Consider the following 21,266-nt stretch of genomic DNA (forward strand, 5'->3'; position numbering starts at 1 on the left):
CGGGGCGCTGGCGGGGGCTCGCTCAGATCCCGCGGAGCACACTCCCCCTCTGTCGAGACTGTGTCCCCGCGGGGTCTGTGTCCCCGGGAGGAGTTGGCTGCGTTTGGAGATCCCTGAGCCTGATATTCGTCGCGTCTCCCTGCTTGTTACTCTCCACGTTTAGCCCCATACGACTTCTGGAAGCCGAGGGATGTGTCGCTCATCCCCTAAAGTATGCTCCTACCCCTAGGGCAAACTTCAGAATCCTCACCCTGGCCCCCTTTGCAGTTCATGGTTCCCAGGCAAGCCCCTCTGCAAAGCCTCTTTCCAGCAAGAATGGGCAGAATGGGCCTCTTTCTCCTCTGACTCCTGCCCTCCAGCACTTTGCAGCTTTCTTCTATTTTAGTCTCTGTCTCTCTGTCTCTGTCTCTCTCTCTCACTCTCTCTCTCTCCTCTCTCTCCTCTCTCTCTCTCACACACACACACACACGGTATATTCAGTGAGTTTGCTCATTAGATGGGTACTTGATGCACAAGACCCCAGAGGCACTGTGGGAAGAGCCACATTCCTTCCAGGCTCACTAACCCATTCCCTCTTTGTGCTCCAGCCCTCACTGTCCGGGTCTGTGGCATGCAGTTCCTGGGTGACATTTTCCTCCTCTGCTTTCAGCACAGCCTCAGGCTGTGCCTGGCTCCCAGGCTGGAGTTCCTTGGTCCCAAAGCCTGCAATCCCCTCTGCCAGAGACAGAGTTGGTTTCATGGGTGACCAGCCCATGCAGTCACAAAGGGCCCCATGCTCAGAACCCTGTACCTGGTTTAGTACTCTGCTGTACCTGGTTTAGTACTCTGCTGTTGCCATCTTGAAATGATTAATTTTCTAACAGGGGGTCTTGTGTTTTCATTTTGCACTGGGCTCTGCAAAATTATGTAACTGGTCCTGGCAAGAGACCTCAGAGGTCATCCACCCTATCTCCACCATATCTCAAATGCTGAAGACTGACTCCCAGGTCCAGCCCTCTTTCCAGGATGGCACATTGTGTTTTAATCATTACTTTCCCCTCTTGTGCGATGGCGGATCATGCAAGTTCACGCTGGCTGTCTGTCCTGGGTGTAGATGCTGATTTGCTGTCCCACTCAGATCCCCTTGCAGGAAGAATGGAGCCCCCTACCTGGGAATTTCCTTCACCTCCCAAGCCAATGACTGATGCAAGGCCCAAAAGGCCAGTTCAACTCTGCAGTGTGGTTTATGCCTCACAGCTCTTCCACTGTGGGTCAGGCCAAGGCTGGGCTGAGACTGTTCCTGCTCAGCATTTTTCCTTTTCCTCTTCTGCTTCCCTCCTTCTTTTACAGGTTTTTCTGGAAGTACACTCCCCACCCCACCAAAAAAAAAAAAAAAAAAATCACTTCATGCCTGTCTCAGGTTCCGCTTCTAAGACAACTTCCAGATCTTTCTCAACAGAGAGCACCAGATTCTCAAAACAGTAAGTCCTACCACTTGTTCTATCACAAACTTATTTTGGGCAAGTCACTCAAGCCCTCGATAGGTAAGATAGTCCCTGAAAGCATTCCAGCCAAGTCCACCCCAGGAGGGAGCCGCCGCATGGAAGGACAGAGCTGAACATGCCACTCAAAGGAAAAGCACTTAGAACCACTCTAGTCAGTCTTCTCTGATTTTATTACAGGGCAGGTTGAGGACAGGGGAGGGAAGTGGCAGAGGAGTGACAGGAGGGCAGCCAGGGGCCCTCTCCTACCCTGAGCCTCAAGGCCTCGTGGGGGACAGGAACTACAGAGGCATCAGATGAGGCCTCAGAAAGCGCAGGCCACCAGCATTTTCCATGGGACCAGGCTGGCTCCATGCGGAACTGACTCTCCCAGAGCAGCGGGAGAAGGGTTCGCGTGGGCTCCCCTGCCCTCCCACCAGTCCCTGACAGGATGGGGGAGGCGCAGAGAACATCAGGTGCCCTCCCTCCCCGTAAAGGGCATGGGGGATGGGGGCACTTCCTCTCAGGACACAGGGAGCCTGGCTGAGCTGGCTGGCTCATGCCTGGCCTGGAGGTCAGAGGGGAGTGAGACACTCTAGTTTAAAAGGCCTTCCTTTCCATTTTGGGGAAAACAGGCAGGGAGAGAGGTGATGGTGCTGTGCCAAAAAACACCCCCAAATCCAGACGCAGGCTTTGGAGCCACATGTGGGTTTGAATCTGAACTCTACCTGGCTGAGTGACCCTGGGCAAGTCACTTCACCTCCCTGAGACTCAAGTTTCATCAAGATGGGAACAAGGAGCATCTGCCTCACAAGCTTGTCATGAGGATTAAGTGAGAAAGTGCATGTAATATTAGCAACGATTGGATAATACAAAATTAAGAACAAGGTTGGGCGTGTGGCTCACGCCTGTAATCCCAGCAATTTGGGAGGCTGAGGCGGGTGGATCACCTGAGTTCAGGAGTTCCAGACCAGCCTGACCAATATGGTGAAACCCCATCTCTACTAAAAATACAAAAATTAGCCGGGTGTGGTGGCATGCACCTGTAATCCCAGCTACTAGGTAGGCTGAGGCAGAATTGCTTGAACCAGGGTTGGGGGGGGTTGCAGTGAGCCAAGATCACGCTGTAGCACTCCAGCCTGAGTGACAGAACAAGACTGCATCTCAAAACAATACAAAACAAAACTCAGAACAAGACTGGCTGGGGAAGGCTCAGTGAACACGCCCAAGGCAAGCGGGGTAACTCGGTGAATAGAAGGCCCAGGAGTGGCTGCAGAGATGTCTGCCTTCCTTCCTCCGCTGCCAGGTTTAAGAGTGAGCCCCGGGTGGGGTGAGGGGGTGGGGAGAGAACTGGGGGCTGGGGAGGGGGCAGCCTGACTTCAAGGCCTTAATGAAAGAGTGTAGGTGCGCCTGTGGGCCTGCGTGGAGAGGATGGGACAGTGCTGGGGGGTGGTGGATCCTCTGAGGACTGTTTTTAAAAAGCTGAAGAGGAGAAGGAAGAGAGAACTATTTCTTCCCATAGGTGCAGCTGCAAAGACATCAAGCTGGACCCATCGAGGATTTCGGATTCAGCCATCATGGGGCTGCTGCTGGGGAAGCCACTGCCCCTCCTTTCTCCTCAGCACTGGGGTTATAAAAAAATACCTACAAACCACGAGAAAGTTTGTATAAAAACACTTTTCTGCACATATAAAAAGAAAGACTGGCCGTGGTCAGTGGCTCAGGACGTGGACCAAAGTCCCAAGAGTGGCCAAGGGGAGTCCGTGGTGCCCCAGTGGTAGAAGAGCTAGCCTGGGGCACCCCTGGTTGCCGGACAGCGCCGGCTCTGGAGAAGGCTGTGGTCTTTGGCCGGGCTGTGCTTCTGTGGATGCGAGGTCTGAGGGGCAGGAGGGGCGGCAGAAGCGCTGGCTCCCGCAGTCCTGCGGAGACCCTGTGCTAAGGTAGGTGGTGGGAGTGCTTTGGCTCTAGGCCTCAGGAACCCCCTTAGTGCGCCCCATTGCTAAAGGCAGGAGCCCCTTCACAGTAAACTTCCCCAGACATCTGGTCAGTGGCGTGGTCAGGGAAGCCGCAGGGGGTCCAGTCTGATTTCCGCTTCAATGGAGGGTTCTGCCCAGAGGCTCCAGAAGACTGGCTCCTGCTGAGACCGACCCCAGCTGGGGACATCAGGCACAGGAGGGCAGCCCAGGGTGTGGCCAGGAACGAAGGCTCTAGATAAACAGGAGAGCCACCTTGGAAGCCTGGCCCCTCCTGGCTGGGGCTTCTGGATGTTTCCTGTGGGAAGGGCTGAAAGCAAGGAGAGGGTGGTGGCCCTGTCTTCCTAGCCTGCTCCTCCTTCCATTCTTCACCCAACAAGGGCCTAGACTGTGCGGCTCACTGGAAGAGGTCCAGAGAGTTCACCCAGGCCCTGATCTGGGGGTGCCAAGCAGCTTTCCAGAGCCAAATGGGTAGGGAGAGCGGAGAGTGACAGTCAGAGCTAGAGGTTCCTCTGCCCAGCCAGCCCAGGCACCCCTTGTCTACCCGCCACCATGGAGCCAAGGCTGTGATGGCCACCCTCAGTGGAGCTTGTACCCCCCAAGGCAGCCTAGGAGTGGGGTGGGAGTGGGCGGCATCTGCAGTCTGAAACAGGCTGAGGAACACTCTGGCTCTGGGGCGCGGGGGCCTGTGCATCAGATCCCGCCTGGCCCCGCAGGCACTCTAGGGCTGGAGGAGGGGCAGGCCACGCCGGAGTCCCTCCTTCAGGAACTGCATGTAGGTGGCCGTGGATGGGTCTTCAAAGGTGGATGAGAAGCTGAAGAGATGGCTCTCGACTTCCTCGGGCTTCATGGAGGTGATGTCCAAGAAGTAGTTGGCATTGATGTGGTGGACCTGGGAGAAGGGCTGGGTGAGGAGAGTGGGATGGAGGGGGCCCCCAGGCTCCCCGTGCCCTCTGCTCTGTGGGGAGAAGCAGGGACGCTATCAGGCCTTGACTGTCCTTGTCTGAGGTGATGGTGGGCAGGCAGTGCTGCCGTAAGCCCTCGCCAGCACCCGACACCACCTCATCACCCTGTGTCTGACGAGGGGCACCTCCCTGCCTTGCCTACCAGGTGAAAACCCAACACTTTCCAACATCACCTCTTCACTAGCCCTCTGCCTCCGCCCCCCGAAATGACCTCTCTCCTCTGTTCCTGTGGCCCCGGACTCCATCCTGAACTCCGTGCTCACTTCTCTCACTGGGGCCTCACGCACCACGGGCCTCTCCTTTGGCTTCTCGCTCCAGACAGTGAGCTCTTTCAGCACAGGGCCATGTCTTTATCTTTGTGCCTGGCACAGAGTAGGTGCCCAGCAGATGAACAGACGAATGAATCAGCATTCAACCAACATTCATATGAGTGGGAGGCCTGGTTCTCCCAAGCAGTTCCCCGACACCATCTCATCACCCTGTGCCTGGAACAGCCGATGCCTTCTGCCTGGTGCCCCTTCCTTTGCACCGAGCCCTCACTGGACACCTCGCCCGTGCCAGCCCCTGCTCCTGACCTGCTCCCGTCCTAAGATCCTGAGGAAGCTGACCTCCTCCTATGGCCCTGGGTCCCACACTAACCATGCCTTGGGACTTAAAGGATAAGGGGTCGCTTTGATCAGAAGAGCTGGAGATCTGAGGCTCGAGGGCAGGCCTTGGTTCAAAGCCAGCTGCAGTTAATTAACTGCAACATTTGTCCAGTCTCTGAAGTTTTCTAGGCCTCTTTCCTTGTTTATAAAATGGGCATTCATGATTATCCGTCTCCCAAAGCTGCTGTGAGGCCCCCGTGAGAAGACTTGCTGAGTGCTAAGGGCCCTTAGGGAGAGGTGGGGTCTTGAACCTTGGCTCAGGGCCCTCTCCTGGTCTTCTCTGTCACAAGGTCCGGCTACTCCCTCTCCTTCCATCCCAGGACTGGCTGCCATGGTCCAAGGCAAGCCTTCCCTTCCAGGCCGTGTTTCTAGCCAGGTGCTGACTCTGCCTCGGGACTATGCTCGCTGCCGTACAGCCCCCGATGACCAACACCTGCATCACGATTCCTGTTTCTACATGGGGACAACTGAGGCTTAGACTGGGTAAGAGACCAGCTTGAGGCTTTGCAGCCAGGAAGTGGCAGGGCCAGACCCGAAACCCGATGAAGCCTGCACATCCAGGCCCCCTGCTGGTTGCTCCCTGGGCCCCGTGGGGTCTGGGTGAGGGTGCCTACCACGGTGCCATTGGGCAGGCAGATCATCATCTCCACCGGGAAGCTGTACTTCTCCAGGTGCAGGCCAGCCAGCTTCTGATGGGACGGGTTCTCCTGGTTGTTCTGTGGGGACAGTTGCATACTCCTGATGCCGTGGCCCCCACCACTGTTCGGGAGGCTCCTGTTCCTGCCCACCTGCCGGCTCACCTGCAGCTCCTCCAGCTCCTTCACCAGGGACCAGGTGCTGATGAAGCTCTCGTTGAGCAGGGTGAGGATGGGCGAACTTTCCAGGACAGTCTCCCGGAGAGTCCGCCCTGAACCTGTGCAGGAAGAGGAAAAAGCTGGAAGACAGAAGTGTGAGGCACCCCCACATCTTGCTGGGGTGCAGTTTTGCTTTGGGGAGACCTTACGGGCTGCAGAAGTCTCTGCACCCAGGTGAAATAACAGATTCAAAGAGCCTGAGGCAGAGTAGGTACTGAATAAATGGTAGTTGGAATTAACATCCATAATACACCCGCATCCTGGGCTGAGATTAGGGTTAGGGGTTCTACCTGGCCCCGGGGACTTGCAGACAGTGACAGCTTCTTAAATCCAGTGAACATTCTGTGTCCCAGGGCCTTTGCACAGGCTGTTCCTCTACCTGGAACACTCCATCTGGTCATGTGACAAACTCCTACTCATCCTTCATAGTCTCAGCGTAAATATCACTGTCTTCACAAAGCCTTCCTTGACCCCCCGTTATACACTCTGGTGCCACTCTGGACTGTCCCCTGTAGAACACTCACCGTGCTTGTACTGACTCATTCGGTGTCTGCCTTTGCACTGTGTCTCCCCCTTTGAGGGCAGGGACCCTTTCTGACTTCCTCACTGTGGGACGCCAGCACCCAGTCCACTGCTACACTGATGGCTGACAGGGTGAGGGCGGGGCACTGTTTCATTCATCTTTGTGCCCATCCAAAGAACTTTGCATCTAGGTCTCTGGTGAATTTTCTGAATAAATTAACGCAAGACCAGCCTCTGGCCTGATTTTCCCTCTTACATGTATATAAGTGTATATACACTTAGACTTCACAGTGTATGCAGCACTTTCACCCCCATGTCCACAGCTCTGAGAGGTAAGTGTATTATCCCTTCTTACTATTGAGAAAACTGAGGCTCGGGGAGGGGAAGACACTTGGTCAAGGTTACCGAGCTGACAATGGCTGAGTTTGAACCCAGCCTGCCAGGGCCCTTTCTTCAGCATCTGGTAGCTCCCACTGGGCTCAGCACAGAAACTCCCAGGCCCTCACCCCACGCCCCTACCCTGGGCAGTCCCCCACCCCACACCCCTACCCTGGGCAGTCCCCCACCCCACACCCCTACCCTGGGCAGTCCCCCACCCCACACCCCTACCCTGGGCAGTCCCCCACCCCACACCCCTACCCTGGGCAGTCCCCAGGGCCCTCATGACTCAACAGGAGAGTCCCATTGGTTTCAGAGTCTCCGGTACCCAACAAGGTGTAGACTTTCCCCCCTGCTCCCCTTAGATTCAGCCGGGCCCCTCACCTCAGCAGGACTGGTCGTCCAGGGCCCCCCACAGCAGGATCGAGTGCACCAGCTTGTTCTCAGCCTTGGCTCGGTCGAAGGCCTCAGTGAACGGCAAGTAGGAGACCTGGGGCCACGCCGAGACAGAGAGAAGCCATCATCAAAGCGGCCAGGGTCCCACTCGGGCTGTGAGTCTGTAGTGTGTGCAAGTATGTGTGTGTGTATACATGTGAGTTTGTGTGTAGGCATATCTGTGTGTGTACATGTTTGTGTATATGTACATTTGTATGTGTATGTATATGTTTGTGTATGTTTGTATATATGTGTGTATATGTGTGTGTGTATATATGTTAGTGTGTTTGTATGTGTGTGTGAAGGGGGTGCTGCTGAGCCAGGGGATGGATGTCTCCTCCAAGTTCTATTTATTATTATTATTTTCATTTATTTTTTCTTTGAGATGGAGTCTCACTCTGTTGCCCAGGCTGTAGTGCAGTGGCGCAATTATAGCTCATTGCAGCCTTGAACTCCTGGGCTCAAGCAGTCCTCCTGCCTCGGCCTCCCGAAAGGTTTAGTACTACAGGTGCGTGCTAACACCACCCCTAGGTAATTAAAAAAATTTTTTGTAGATATGGGGTCTCGCTATGTTGCCCAGACTGCTCTTGAACTCCTGGCCACAAGTGATTCTCCACCTCAGCCTCCCAAAGTTTTGGATTATAGGCATGAGCCATTGCACCTGGCCTCTTCCTCTAACTTCCAAATGGCAGCAGGGAAGCCCCACTGGCACACGCTGGGCACAACAGTGAGACAGCCTCAGTAGCAAGCCCTGAACACACACCAGCACCTGTGCCCAGGTGCTGCTCCACAGCTCCCAGCCTCTGCCCGTGCAGCCTGACCCTGGCCTTCACCCTGCCCAGCCTCACCTTCTTGAAGGGGTACATGGCCACCTCCAGGCGCCGGGCAGCCTCCTCCCAGCTCAGCTCCTGCTGCCACTTGATCTCCTCAAACACAAACTGCAGGGACTCCCCCGAGGGCAGGTGGCTGTTGATCACGCTGCCATCCTCATCCAGGATCACCGAGGGCACTGAGGGGCCCATGGCCTCCAGCTCCATCTGGGCCAGAGGTCAGTGGTGGGGGGAAGGCTCAGAGATGGGCAAGAATCCTCAGGGGCTCCCTGAGAGACCCTCCAAGATGCTCCACTCATTGCAGAGGAAGGGCGGGGCCCTGCAGCGAGCCCACCTGGATGGGAGCCTACTGTGCGCTCACCTGGGGTATGTAGCCGATGTCCACCTCCATGTTGCTGCTTTCACTGGCCCCATAAAGCCACTCCATGTCCACATTCAGAGACCTGGGGATGGCCAGGGCAGAGTGACACCATCATCAAAGGCCATTATCTGTGTCACACTTTATCTCACATAATACCTGCAACTGTCTCCATTTTCCAGATGAAGACACAGGCTTCTCAAGGTGAACACCTGCTCTCAGAGCCACTGGGATTCTGGCTGCAGAGTCCTGGCCCTCTCTCCACCAGGCTGCCCCTTCCTAAGGCACTGGAGCCACTTCACTGTCCGCCGGCCCTGCCCCTCACAATCCACAAAGGGCCTGCACAGCCATGGCCCGTGTATTCTCCAGGACCCTTCGAGGCAGAGAGATGGCCAGTGCCTCACGGTGGGTCACAGGGTGGGGCAGGAATGAAAGTGAGCACCGTGGTCCCTGCACAGGCCTCTGGTGGGCAGCAGGAAATCTGAGCCGAGCAGTGCAATCTGCAGGTCCGCCGCACGGGGGAGCCCCAGCACTGACAAACCACCACCTCCGCAGCAGGTGGTGCAGAGGGCAGAGCTAGGTACCCCCCGGGGGTCAGCAGTCCCTGATGCCTGGTCCTCAGACATGAGCCCAGGAGCAGCTGGTCCTGGAGCTGGTCACTGCCTCTCTCCTTCTGTCCCATACAGTCCAGGCCCCCTCCTCAATAACCCCGGGTTGGAGGCAGGTGTGCACAGCCGGAGGGCTGGTACTTTGACTGGGAAGCCCCTGCTCTGCCCACCCTGGGGAGGGAGGGAAGCCATCCCCACTCCTAGGGGCAATTTTCTCCTCCCATGTCATCCCAACCATCCTCTCACGCCTGCCCTGTGGGTGAAATAGGCCAGGAGTCAGTCTCCCATCTGGCAGATGAGGAAACAGGCTTACAGAGGGCCAGGGCCTTGCCCACAGCCACACGGCCAGTGGGTGCCACAGTTGAGACGTAACTGCAGACCTCCTGGCTCCCAGCCAGGCCTTATCCCTGTAGAGCGGTCACTCAGGCCCACTAGGTGGCCACTTGCTATCAGTTAGGAATCTGGACAGACTTGAAGCCAGGGCCTCCTGGGTCCTCTACTCTGCTGACGGGTGGCCAGCCCTGAGGAGGTGAGGCAGGCGGGTAGCTGGTGCAGCACTGTCCGGAAGCCTCTCCGGGGCTCTGCAGCAGTGGAGGCTGCCCTCAGCTTTTGCATGTGCTGTTCCTCTGCCTAGCGAAACCCTCAGAGCCCCTTGCCTCTACTGAGATGACCCTCTTCTTCTGAGAAGCCCTCCTGGACCCCACAGCTGGGTCCCTGCCTAGCTGCCGGCCTTCCCCTTGGTGGCACGCACAGGCTGCGATTACAGCTCTGACTAGGGCCTGTCAGCAGTGTGAGGGCGGGGAGGCCCAGCTTCAGGAAGAGTCTATGGGCTGCTGCACTGGGTCCCAGGCACAGAGGTGGAGGGCCAGGCCACGGGGTGCCTGGGAAGAGCTGGTGGGTGATCAGCTCATCCTCTTGCCTGCCTCATGCTGCCGCCTCCAAGCCAGCCCCACGAGATGGGCTCTGGGGAGCAAAGGAAGGGGCAGAGGCAGAAGCGGCCCCTAGGCTCCTGGAGCTGGGGAGCAGGACAAGCTGTAGGAGGGAGCCAAGGCTGGGCCGAGGTCAAGCTCCCACCTGTGGTTGGGCACGAAGAGCCGGAAGTCGCGCACGTGGGTGGCGTCTTTGGAGAGGATGATGTGGCCGGTGAACTGACCCGGGGAGAACCAGAAGGGGAAGTCAGGCGGCTCGCTGAGCTGGAACTCGGCGTGGATCCTGTGTGAAGGGAATCTCCTGCACCAGAGCTGCCCACCTTCTCCCCAGGAGCCCAGGAAGCCTTAGCCAGACTCATCAGGGAGAGGAGGCTGAGTGTGTGGCTGGAGGTGGATGGGCCAGGGGGCAGCAGCGAGGCCCTCCAAATGCTGCTTGTCCTTCGAGGCCCAGGTCACATGTCCCTCCTCCAGAAGCCCTGCCTGGACCCCCTCCCTGAGCCCCCACAGCTTCTGGAGGGCATGTGTGACTGGATGTCCTTCCCACTTCTGTGTGGATGGCACAGCCATGGCTACTAGCCCCGTGCCAAGCAAGTTCCACAGCTTTTTCTTTCGGAACCCTTACATGCCCTACAAGGAAGTCATCAGCACCCCGATCCACAGGTGAGAACACTGAGGCTCAGAGAGCCAAAGCTGCTTCCCCGAGATGGCAGGGGGAGGAGAGACAGAGTTGGGGGGCTCAAGCCAGGCCCTCCCCTCTGGGCGCTAAACCGGCTGTGCCTCCCGGAAGCTCCAGGCTGGCCTGTGTGGCCCACTCACCGGAACATCACGGTGTAGTAGAAGTCACTGATGGCAGTCAGGCAGGCCACGGCCCCCTGAGGGGCAAAGCGGGTCTTCACAAAGGGCCGAGGGTGGAACATGCTCAGGAGCCGGTGGATGATGACCTGGGGGCAGTGGGAGGCATGTGTTGGCTTGCTGGGTTCCGCTGAGCCTGGATCCACTGGGGTGGGGGTCAGCCCAGACCCAAAGGCCCAGGGTCCCCATGGGGAGGAGGCAGGTCCAGAGGGAGGCAGGAGAGCAGGTGGGGCAGGCCTGGCACTGGGGTCCAGGCGCAAACAGAGGGGTGGCCACTCCTGGGCTGGGGCAGAGGGCCTCAGGTCGCACCCCGGCTGTCCTCACCTCCTTGCCCTTGGGCGGCGGCGGATAGAAGCGGTTGTTGGATAGGTAGCCAGTGAACATGCTCAGCTCACTGGGGATGATCCACCAGGGCTCGCCCAGCTCCTGGCCTGGCGGGGGAAGGAAGGGCTGGAAGTGGCGGGCGGAAAACACTGCACTTGGCGAGGCTGCGGCTGTCCAGTTTCGGAGGCCGGACAGGGCGAGGCGGGAAACCTGGGGCAGGGGAAAGCGAAGCTCCAGATATCTAAGAACCATGACTCCGGGGCCTCGTGTCCCACATGGGTGGAGGTCTCCCTCAAGCCCTGAGCCAGCCCACACCAAGGGAGCAGATGGATCCCAGGCAGTTTCCTGCCCCAGTGATGGCCACAAGCTTAGCAATATCCCACCAGAGAGAGGCTCCTCTCCCCGCTCCAGTGCCTCTGTAGCTCACCCAGGCGCAGCCCAGGCCAGAGCCGCTCGCTCAAAGGCAGGGTTGGAATGGGGGTGGTGGGGGTCCGTGCCTCACACCATCCCGCCTCCCTCCTATGCATAAGCCCATGGGCCAGCCTTGGGAGCCACCACCCTGCCTGGCTTCCCCGGCCTTCCAGCAGCTCTGCTCTCCCTCCCCAGTCTCTGCTCCAAGTCTCCTCCCAGGGACTAATGTCCCACTGGCCAGCTCAGGATTTCGGTTTGGAGCTAAGTCCGATGAGGGTGGTGGCCAATCATGTTTGAGGTGAGATCTCTAGGGTCAAGAGCAGGATGAGACCACAGGGAGTGGGAAGGAAGGCCTCCCCCAGAAGGGCCCTGCCTTAAGTACAGACTGCCCCACCTTGGGCAAAAGGCCTTCCCTAAGCCCGAGTCCTCATCAGTGACCTGCCTCGCCTCTGACAAGCTGATGGCTTGAAGAGGACGCTCAGAGACCACAGAGCTGTCTACACATCAACCAGCATTTGAGGAACAGCAGGTTCCCTCTCCTGTCCCCACCTCCCTGGCAGCAGGAGCTCAGGCTTGGTGGGAGGTGGGAGGAAAGCAGTGCAGGGAGCTCCCGTGGAGAGAGATTGAACAGGCAGTTCTCAAGGCAGAGCTGGCTATGAGGGGCCAGGCCGAGCCCGCCCTGCTGGGTCCTGCTTGTAGGCTGGCCACCCCCTGCAGGGGACCTGCCAGAGATGGGTGCTGGGCTCGGTGGGGCTCTGCTCGGGGGCCAGGGCTGGGGGTGCTGTTCCTGCCTCACCCCAGTTCTTGCTGTCTGTGGGGACTCATCTGCTCAGATCAGCCCATCACTGCCAAACCCGTAGAGATGGGTTCCCCACCTCCTTCTGTGGAAGGTCAAGCCGTTTCGACCACTTCCTGGACTCCTGCCTATCTGCTGCACTCTCTCTCCTTGGCTGAGAAGAACACGTTTATTCATTTGTTCATTCCACAAAATGTTTTCTGCACCTAATGTATAGGAAGTTTCTCTCGGAGTACACCGTGCAGCCTGTCTTCTTGGAACTTATAGTGGGAGATGGCAAGTAAACAGGAACCAAAATGGGCAGTGCCCTTCCCTGTGAGCTCCTCCTTGGAATTCCCGTCCCTGCCTGAACCTCCAGCGATGAGGTTAAGAAAGCGGCTCCCAGCAGGGCACGGTGGCTCACGCCTATAATCCCAGCACTTTGGGAGGCCGAGGTGGGAGGATCAATCAGGAGATCGAGACCATCCTGGTCAACATGGTGAAATCCCGTCTCTACTAAAAATACAAAGAAATTAGCCAGGCGTGGTGGCGGACACCTGTAGTCCCAGCTACTTGGGAGGCTGAGGCAGAATTGCTTGAACCCGGGAGGTGGAGCTTGCAGTAAGCTGAGATCGTGCCACTGCACTCTAGCCTGGGCGACAGAGTGACACTCCGTCTCCAAAAAAAAAAAGAAAGGAAGAAAGGGGCTCCCCAGCACTGCTTGCCTGGGCTGGGCCAGGTGGCAATTCCGCCACAGGCACCAGCCTCACGGTCATTCCCGAGTTTCTTTTGCCATGTGGCCGCCAGGCTCTAGAGTTGGGCACTGCCAAGGGGCTGCTGCTGGGTGGCGGACATCCAACATCCCCTGGGGAACTCAACTTCAACATGTGCAGACTGACCTCATTCTCTGCCCCCTTCTCCCTCCCCCGCTACAGTTCCCATCTGGGCGAGCAGCCCACCATGCCCCTGGTCACCGGCCAGAAGCTTGAGTCATCCAACTCCTGCCCACCCATTGTCCATGAGGAGCTGCTCCCTGCCCTTTCTTCCTTCCCCAGCATCCTCCAGGCTGCTCTTACTCTCCATCTCCTCTCCCTCGCCCGTCCAGAACTGGTCTTCTTGCCTCCATTTCTCCCCATTCTTCCCATGCCCCATCCCTGGCCTGGAAAGCCCAGGTCTCATGAGGAGGTTGTCTTATTTAAAATCTGCTTGGTGTTCAGCCGCCACAGAATGAAGGCCAAAGGCAGGCAACAAGGCCCTTGGTGGGGTCTGGCACCTTCTCTCCTGGCCACACTGACCAGGATGCCCCTGCGTGGGTCCTGCATTCCTCCTGGGCCCAGCCACACCAGCCGCCTGGCCTCGGTGACCAGCCTGGCACTCCTGCCTTCAGGACTCTGTTCGTACTGAAGGGGCGTTGGCTGAGATGAAAAGGCTGGGTCGGTGTGGGCTGGGCACAGAGAGGCAGTGTTCCTGGCACGGGGAACCACGTGTGAGAAGGCTCCTAGTTGGAAGAAAGCCTGGGGATTTAGAAGGAAGGAAGTCTGGTGTGGTTGGAACAGAGGAAGCCCACAGAGGGGAGGGGAGTGGGAGACAGTGCAAAAGGGCAGGCAGGGGCTGAGGCAGCTCCATCCTGCAATGCGCTCAGGACCCTGTCCAAAGGGCCTCGGGCTGGGGAGGGGCTGGCAAGGAGAACATCTATCCACCTCCTACCTCCACCTTCTCAGGTGCCCTCCCCACCCCATAGCCCTCTGCTGGGGACCAAACCTCAGGTCTAGATCGTCAGAGTTCAACAGAGTACCTATCAGGAGGCAGGCATCAGGCTATACCCTAGGGGGAAGAGATGGATGTGCGGGAAGTAATCACCATAGTATGTGGGACAGCTGCACTAACAGGGTCTCTACTGCACTGCTGCTTCCTCCGAGACCCCCCACCTGCGCTCAGTCACCCTGCTGAGCCCTCCTCATCCTCTTCCTGCAGTCTACCAGATGTCACTTCCTCTAGGAAGTCATCCCAGATTCCCCCATCTGGGGTGAAGACTAATGCTTCTCTCTCCTGCTCCCCCAGCAGGCTATATGCCTGGACAGCAGGGACAACATCACAGCCACATGGACCTCCAGGGCCTGGCATGGGGCCTGGCTCCAGTGGGCACACAGAGGGCAGAGGAAAGAAAGATGAATGGAGCAGAAACTCATCCTCAGGAGACGGATGCACACAGATGATCCCACTGCCTGTGGTCCCCTACTCACCCCTAGGAAGCCATCTTTGCTTTTGGTCATGGTCTCCGGGAGCAGAGGCTGGAATCGGGCTTCTATGGTGAGTGTCTCCTCGCTAGGGTCAGGGGGCAACTCCTCCTCCTCGTAGCTGGCCCCAGGAGTTGACCCTATGAGACACAGATCATCGGAGGAGTACTGCCCTTACGCTGCAGAGCTCAATTCTCCCTGGTCATCCACACTAGCTGGTGATTAACTCAGCCAGGCACGGGGTGGGGGTAGCTGGGGTGTTAACAGTTAACAATCACCAGAGTAACGACCAGTGTATCACATTTTAGTTTCAGGATAGCCCAGGGAGGCAGATAATGACATTACCAACTCCATTTGACAAATAAGAAAGTGAAGGTTCAGAGAGGTAAAGTCACTTTCCCAGGTTACATAGCTAGATGGTGGAGGAATCGAGATTGAAACCCAGGCTTGTTTTACTTGAAACCCATGACCAACCACGACCCTTTTCTGGGTCTTCTGGGACTGAGAGGAACTCAGTCAAGGGAACCAGAGTAATGAATGAAGCAAGAAACAGAAACAGGCTCTTTGGTGTCATAGGGAGAGCACTGGTTTGGGAGTGAGGAGACCCACTTTCCCCTACTGTTTTGGAAGGAAGGGGAACTGCCCCGGCTGCAGGAGGGGCTGGACTGGCAGTGGCTAGATTTTATTTCTTGGATCTTTTCCGGCTCAGAGATCTGGCAAGTCTGTAACCTTCCCAGTGTGGAAGGATTCATTTTGAAGGGCTAAGGGAGAAATGACGCCTATTTCAAAAGGGGTGAGTAATAGTCACCAGTAACAAAATGAAGCCGGTGGGAGTTGGGGGTGGGTCTTGTCCTGTCTGCCCTCTCAGGGCAGGGTAGTGGTACAGAGATGATGCCTGGCATTTGCTGACTGAATGGCTAGCAGGCTGAACGATGCATTAAAGCCGTTCTCAACCAGAAGTCCTCAAAATCACCCAGGATGCCTTTAAACTACAGATGCTCACAACCCACCTCAGACCTACTGAATCAGAATCTGCAGGGGTGGGAGTCTGGAAACTGCCCTTTTAACAAGCGCTCCCTGCTGCTCCTGATGCAAATCCCTATTCTGAAGCATCACTTATTTCTATATTTGTAAGTCAATGCAATAAAACTTTCCAAAACACAATCTAGAAACCCAAGAAGAAAGGAGCAACAGGAATATGCAGGGTTATTAGTCGGCCTTGCTTATTCAATTATTTTACTGATATCACAGATAAATATTAATAATAATGATTCCCAAGGCAGCTCATGCCTGTAATCCCAGCACTTTGGGAAGCCGAAGCTGGCGGATCACCTGAGGTTAGGAGTTCAAGACCAGTTCATGACCAACATGATGAAACCCCATCCCAGGCCGGGCGCAGTGGCTCACGCCTGTAATCCCAGCACTTTGGGTGGCCGAGGCGGGTGGATCACGAGGTCAGGAGATCAAGACCATCCTGGCTAACATGGTGAAACCCCGTCTCTACTAAAAATACAAAAAACTAGCCGGGCGTGGTGGCGGGCGCCTGTAGTCCCAGCTACTCGGAGGCTGAGGTGGGAGAATGGTGTGAACCCGGGAGGCGGAGCTTGCAGTGAGCCGAGATCGTGCCACTGCACTCCAGCCTGGGCGACACAGCGAGACTCCATCTCAAAAAAAAAAAAAAAAAAGAAACCCCATCTCTACTAAAAATACCAAAATTAGCTGGGCATGGTGGTGCACACCTGTCATCCCAGCTTACTCTGGGGGCTGAGACAGGAGAATCGCTTGAACCCAGGAGGCAGAGGTTGCAGTGAGAGTGAGCCGAGCACTCCAGCCTGGGAGACAGAATAAGACTCCGTCTCAGAAAAAAAACAAAAAACAAAAACAACACAATAATAATAATGATTCCCCCACCACCTAGCTGTATGATCTGGGGAAGGGACTTCACCTCTCTGAGCCTTTACTTTCTCATTTGTCAAATGGAGTTGGTAATAATGTTATAATAATAATACTCAGCATTTTACAGCCCTTTGGCTTTTTAATGAAAACTTTTATTTCCTGACTTAAGAGTAACATTTGCCCATTATAGGCAATTTGTAAAAATTTTAAGGGATAAGGCAGAAAATTAAACACACTCATAACTCTACCAAATAGAACTAGTTGGCTCCATTTCCTGCTTGGATTTGATTTCCCCCTTTTGATTTCTCAAAACTTGGTCCGTTTTTGCATTCACAGCCTAGAGGTAATGGGGGGAATTCTTTCACCCTGCTGGAGAAAAAGATTTCTGTGCAAAAAATTAAAAGTGCGCCTCAAGCCCAGCAAGCTTTGCTAACATGTCATTATGAGAGAACTCTCACTCTGGCCACATAAAAGGACAAAGAGGTGGCTGTGCAAATGCTCAGAAGTGTATGCAAAATAAGAGGTACAGGTAAGGCCACAAGGAGACGACCTGCTTATCTGCCCATCTGCTTTCATGACAGAACTGCCTGCCACCGAGACATCGATACACATCCACTCCAGCTCATTAGCATTTTCCATCCAACCTTTCTCCTCTAGCAGCGATCACAGGTCACCGGGCCAGCACGGAGCCAACCTACCCAATACACCCCTGAAAAACAGCAGGCCCGTGACAGTGCTTTGGAGCTTATGCACCTGAAACAGCCAGCATGTCTCTTTTGCCTTTCCCATCGATGACTGATTTACACCAGGCAATCTGGGTAACAAGTAGGTGCCGAAGATCCTAAGTTCAAGAAATGTCACAAGAAGTTGGAAGAGGCCGGGCGCGGTGGCTCAAGCCTGTAATCCCAGCACTTTGGGAGGCCGAGACGGGCGGATCACGAGGTCAGGAGATCGAGACCATCCTGGCTAACACAGTGAAACCCCGTCTCTACTAAAAATACAAAAACTTAGCCGGGCGAGGTGGCAGGCGCCTGTAGTCCCAGCTACTCGGGAGGCTGAGGCAGGAGAATGGCGTGAACCCAGGAGGCGGAGCTTGCAGTGAGCTGAGATCCAGCCACTGCACTCCAGCCTGGGTGACAGAGCGAGACTCCGTCTCAAAAAAAAAAAAAAAAAAAAAAAAAAGAAGTTGGAAGAAAATGGACACAGAGGTTGAGGTGATGGTGGGGGCAGCGAGAAAAGCATTTTATAATTCATTAGAATGTTTCAGCCCCTCATCTTTTTTTTTTTTTGAGACGTAGTCTCGCTCTGTCACCCAGGCTGGAGTGCAGTGGCGTGATCTTGGCTCACTGCAAGCTCCGCCTCCTGGGTTCATGCCATTCTCCTGCCTCAGCCTTCAGCCCCTCATCTTTAACCAAATAAATAAATAAATAATCACTGACTGCACTAGGCAAAAATGATAGCAAGAATGGAATAGGAGACCGGACATAGTGGCTCATGCCTATAATCCCAGCACTTTGGGAGGCTGAGACAGGCAGATCACTTGAGGTCAGGAGTTCGAGACTAGCCTGGCTAACATGGCAAAACCCCATCTCTACTGAAAATACAAAATTAGCCCGGTGTGGTGGTAGGCGCCTGTAATCCCAGCTCCTGGGGCGGCTGAGGCAGGAGAATTGCTTGAACCAGGGAGGCAGAGGTTGCAGTGAGCTGAGATCGCGCCACTGCATTCCAGCCTGGGAGACACAGCAAGACTCCAGCTCAACAACAACAACAAAAAGAATGGAATAGGAATCTGAAAACACCTAAGCAGAGTTTCAGATTTAGTAATAATAGTTACAGCTCCTGGCTGGGCGCGGTGGTTCACACCTGTAATTCCAGCACTTTAGGAGGCCAAGGTAGAAGGATCGTTTGAGCCCAGGAGTTTGAGACCAGCCTAGGCAACGTAGTGAGACTATATCTCTACAAAAATAGAAAAATCAGCTGAGCATGACAGCACATGCCTGTGTCCGTTACTCAGGAGACTGAGGCAGGAGGATCAACTGAGCCAGGGAAGTTGAGGCTGCACTGAGCCGTGATTGCACCACTGCACTCCAGTCTGGGTGATAGAACAAGACCCTGTCTTAAAAAAAAAAAAAAAAAAAAAAGTTGTAGCTGTCGTCTATTGGAAATCTGCATATTCGTCACTGTGCATTTCTTTTCTCTACTCCTGAAACCTGTGAGCTGGTACAGGACCCTGGAGCCAGATGGCCCCAGTTCTAGCCCTGGCTCCCCACCTTTCTAGCTTGGGAAACTGGGGAGCCTGCCTGTGTCTTAGTCTCTCAAACTATTAAACATGGGGATCATGACAGTGTCCATCTCCCAGGGCTACGGTGAGGTGTAAAGAGAGAACCCACATGAAGCACTTAAATGCCTGGCACGGAGGAGGTGGCCAAGGAATGTTTTTTTGTTTTTTTGGTTTTGCTTTGTTTGTTTTGAGACAGGGTCTCACTCTGTCACCCAAGCTGGAGTGTAGTGGTGTGATGTCAACTCACTGCAACCTCTGCCTCATGGCCTCAAGTGATCCTCCCACCTCAGCCTCCCAAGTAGCTGGGACTACAGGCATGCGCCACCACACCCGGCTAATTTCTGTATTTTTGTAGGGATGGGGTTTTGCCATGTTGGCCAGGCTGGTCTTGAACTCCTGGGCTCAAGCAATCCTTCTGTCTCCCAAAGTGTTGGGATTATAGGTGTAAGCCACCTCGCAGACCAAAGAATGTTAACTGGTATTATTGTTCACAAGTCTGAGAAAAACAGGCTCAGGGGTTGCCGGAGCAGCTAGTCCAAGCCTCCACCTACAAAGTGTCAGAGCTGTGAGGAGTCCAGGACCTCTGAGACCCCAGGGGCTTCCCTCCACTCCAGACAGCCCCTCCTGCTCAGTGAAGACACCGTGGCCAAGGCGCCCTCCTCCCCAGCCGCCAGCCTCTCCTGGTACCTGTTAGCTTCTCAGCAATGGGTTTGAACTCCTCAGGGCTGATGTACATATCCCCGTCAGTGTCCAAGGAGGAAAAGAGAAAAAGGCCATCTGTCCCCAGGGTCTTCAGCGCTGATTCCTGCTTGGGAGGAGAGACTGGGCTGGGCACCAGTTGGTGGCCTCGTCTCCTGGTCCCCAACAAGCAGTTGCTTCCGGATGGTGGGAGCCCCTCCTCCCACCATCTTCCTGAGTCCTCCCAGGGCCTCCCGGTCCATCTGTGCAAATGTCGCCTCTGAACTGCCCCCAGAGCCTCCAGTCCCTCCTGATCCCTGCTTATCCACTGTTTGGTCCGACTGCCCCTCCCAATTTGTCCCCAGCCCGCCTTAGGCCTGGTCCTGGCTGCTTGGCCCTGTTCCTCCTGCACCTTCTGTCCTCTCCTGTGTCCCCTCCTCACTGTCCCAGGGCTCCCCAGTGCCCCTTGCAGACTCTGTGGGTCCCAGCTTCACTGTGTCCAGGTCACCCCTCTGGACAGACCCCTCCAGTCTGTCCCAGCTCTACAGTGACCTCCGTTCGCCTCCTCCCCATCAGTCCGGCCCCAGGCTCCCCCACCCGCCTCCCGTGTCCCCTCCTTCTCGTGCTCCCCCCATCCGGTCCCCCTCCGCCACCCGCCTCCCCCGACTCGTCCCTGCCCATGTTCCCCTTGCTGCCGAGGCTCGGCCCTTCAGTCCCCGCTCCCGCGCCCCCGCCCCGGCCTGCTCGGGCCCGGACCTGCCGCGCGGCCGCCTGGGCCTCGGCGTGGCGGGCGCAGACTCGGACGGCGGCGGCGGCGGCGGCGGCCAGCAGGGCTCCGAGCAGCGCCAGGGAGCGGGCGCGGCGGCGCGGTGGCGCGGGAGGCTGCGCGGCGGGGCCGGGGCTGGGCGACCCGGGTTGGCCCGGCCGGGCCCGGCCCATGGCTGCGGCTGGCGGCAGCTGCGGGCGGCCCCCGACGCGAAGGAGCGGGGCGGGGCCGGGGGCGGGGCGGCCGGGGCGGGGCGGGGCGGTGGCAGGGACCGTGCGGGGGTCACTGGGTCCCGGCTTCGCGGCACGGTCCGCACCCAGGGCGGGGTTGGCTACACCGGAGCGCCCAGAGGGGCTGAGCGCGTCTATGCGGTAGGGTCTGTAGTCGCGACCACCCCAGCCTCCCCAGGCCGCTTCCTGCCTCTCCACGCCCCTTCCTATGCTTCCGTTCCCAAAGCTAAGCCAGGCCTCTGCGGCCCACTTGCCTGGCCCAACCCGGAGAGCGATTGCAGGCTGGGGACTGGGACAAAGAAGGGACTGGGGCCAGAGGCTGGGGAGAAGTCACACACCCTGTGCTCTCCTGGAGAAGGGGCGTCGAGGGCCACTGAGGCCTCGTGTCCACCTCTGCTGGCAGCCGTGTACGAGGCCAGAGACTGCTGAGGGGCATCCGTCCATCCTTACCTACAAGTTTTCTAAAAGTTCCTCTGTCATCTACAGCAAGACAAATTAAAAAGCAAGCCCAGCCCGTGTTCCCCTCATGTGCAGTTGGGGGGCCACCTCCGCAGATGCATGGGTTATGGGGATTGGCCTTGTTCCAGGCATAGCAGGTGCTGCTCTGAACCTGCACTTCCCTGGGCCCAAATTTCCTCATCTCCAGCAAGGAGGTAAAAGAGCTCCCCGACCGCCACCCTCCGAGCTCTGGCCTGGTGAGGGGAAGGCGAGGCTGTAGCCCCTCAGCAGCTGGAGCTACCAGAGGCCCTGGCTTTTCTGGAGAACAGCACGTGGCATGCTTGGAGGAGAGCCTTGGAAATAGAGGTGGGTGGAGTTGAGGACATATTTTAATGCCTGTCAATCCCCAGGAGCCTTGG

At 56.6% G+C, this 21,266-nt stretch overlaps 1 protein-coding gene across 3 annotated transcripts; it reads right to left on the bottom strand.

Annotated features, from left to right (window-relative positions):
- Positions 1-1,635: 1,635 nt before the first annotated feature.
- Positions 1,636-20,367, bottom strand: SELENON (selenoprotein N). 3 transcript variants are annotated; one of them, XM_071098285.1, is made up of 13 exons: positions 20,170-20,367; positions 19,423-19,540; positions 18,465-18,566; positions 14,565-14,698; positions 11,136-11,345; positions 10,776-10,900; positions 10,105-10,242; positions 8,426-8,507; positions 8,083-8,271; positions 7,184-7,289; positions 5,846-5,958; positions 5,660-5,761; positions 1,636-4,325 (listed from the first exon to the last, which is right to left on the bottom strand). In XM_071098285.1, exons 1-13 carry the CDS (start codon positions 20,350-20,352, stop codon positions 4,155-4,157), a joined length of 1,773 nt encoding a protein of 590 aa, XP_070954386.1. In that variant the 5' UTR covers positions 20,353-20,367; the 3' UTR covers positions 1,636-4,154. The 3 variants fall into 3 exon arrangements, with proteins under 3 accessions (XP_070954386.1, XP_070954382.1, XP_070954379.1); XM_071098281.1 differs by lacking the exon at positions 18,465-18,566; XM_071098278.1 differs by lacking the exon at positions 18,465-18,566 and having other exon boundaries at positions 1,636-4,337.
- Between the last annotated feature and the right edge of the window lie 899 nt (positions 20,368-21,266).

This window comes from Macaca nemestrina, chromosome 1 (genome assembly GCF_043159975.1).
Source record: "Macaca nemestrina isolate mMacNem1 chromosome 1, mMacNem.hap1, whole genome shotgun sequence".
In the NCBI taxonomy this organism is placed as follows: domain Eukaryota; kingdom Metazoa; phylum Chordata; class Mammalia; order Primates; family Cercopithecidae; genus Macaca; species Macaca nemestrina.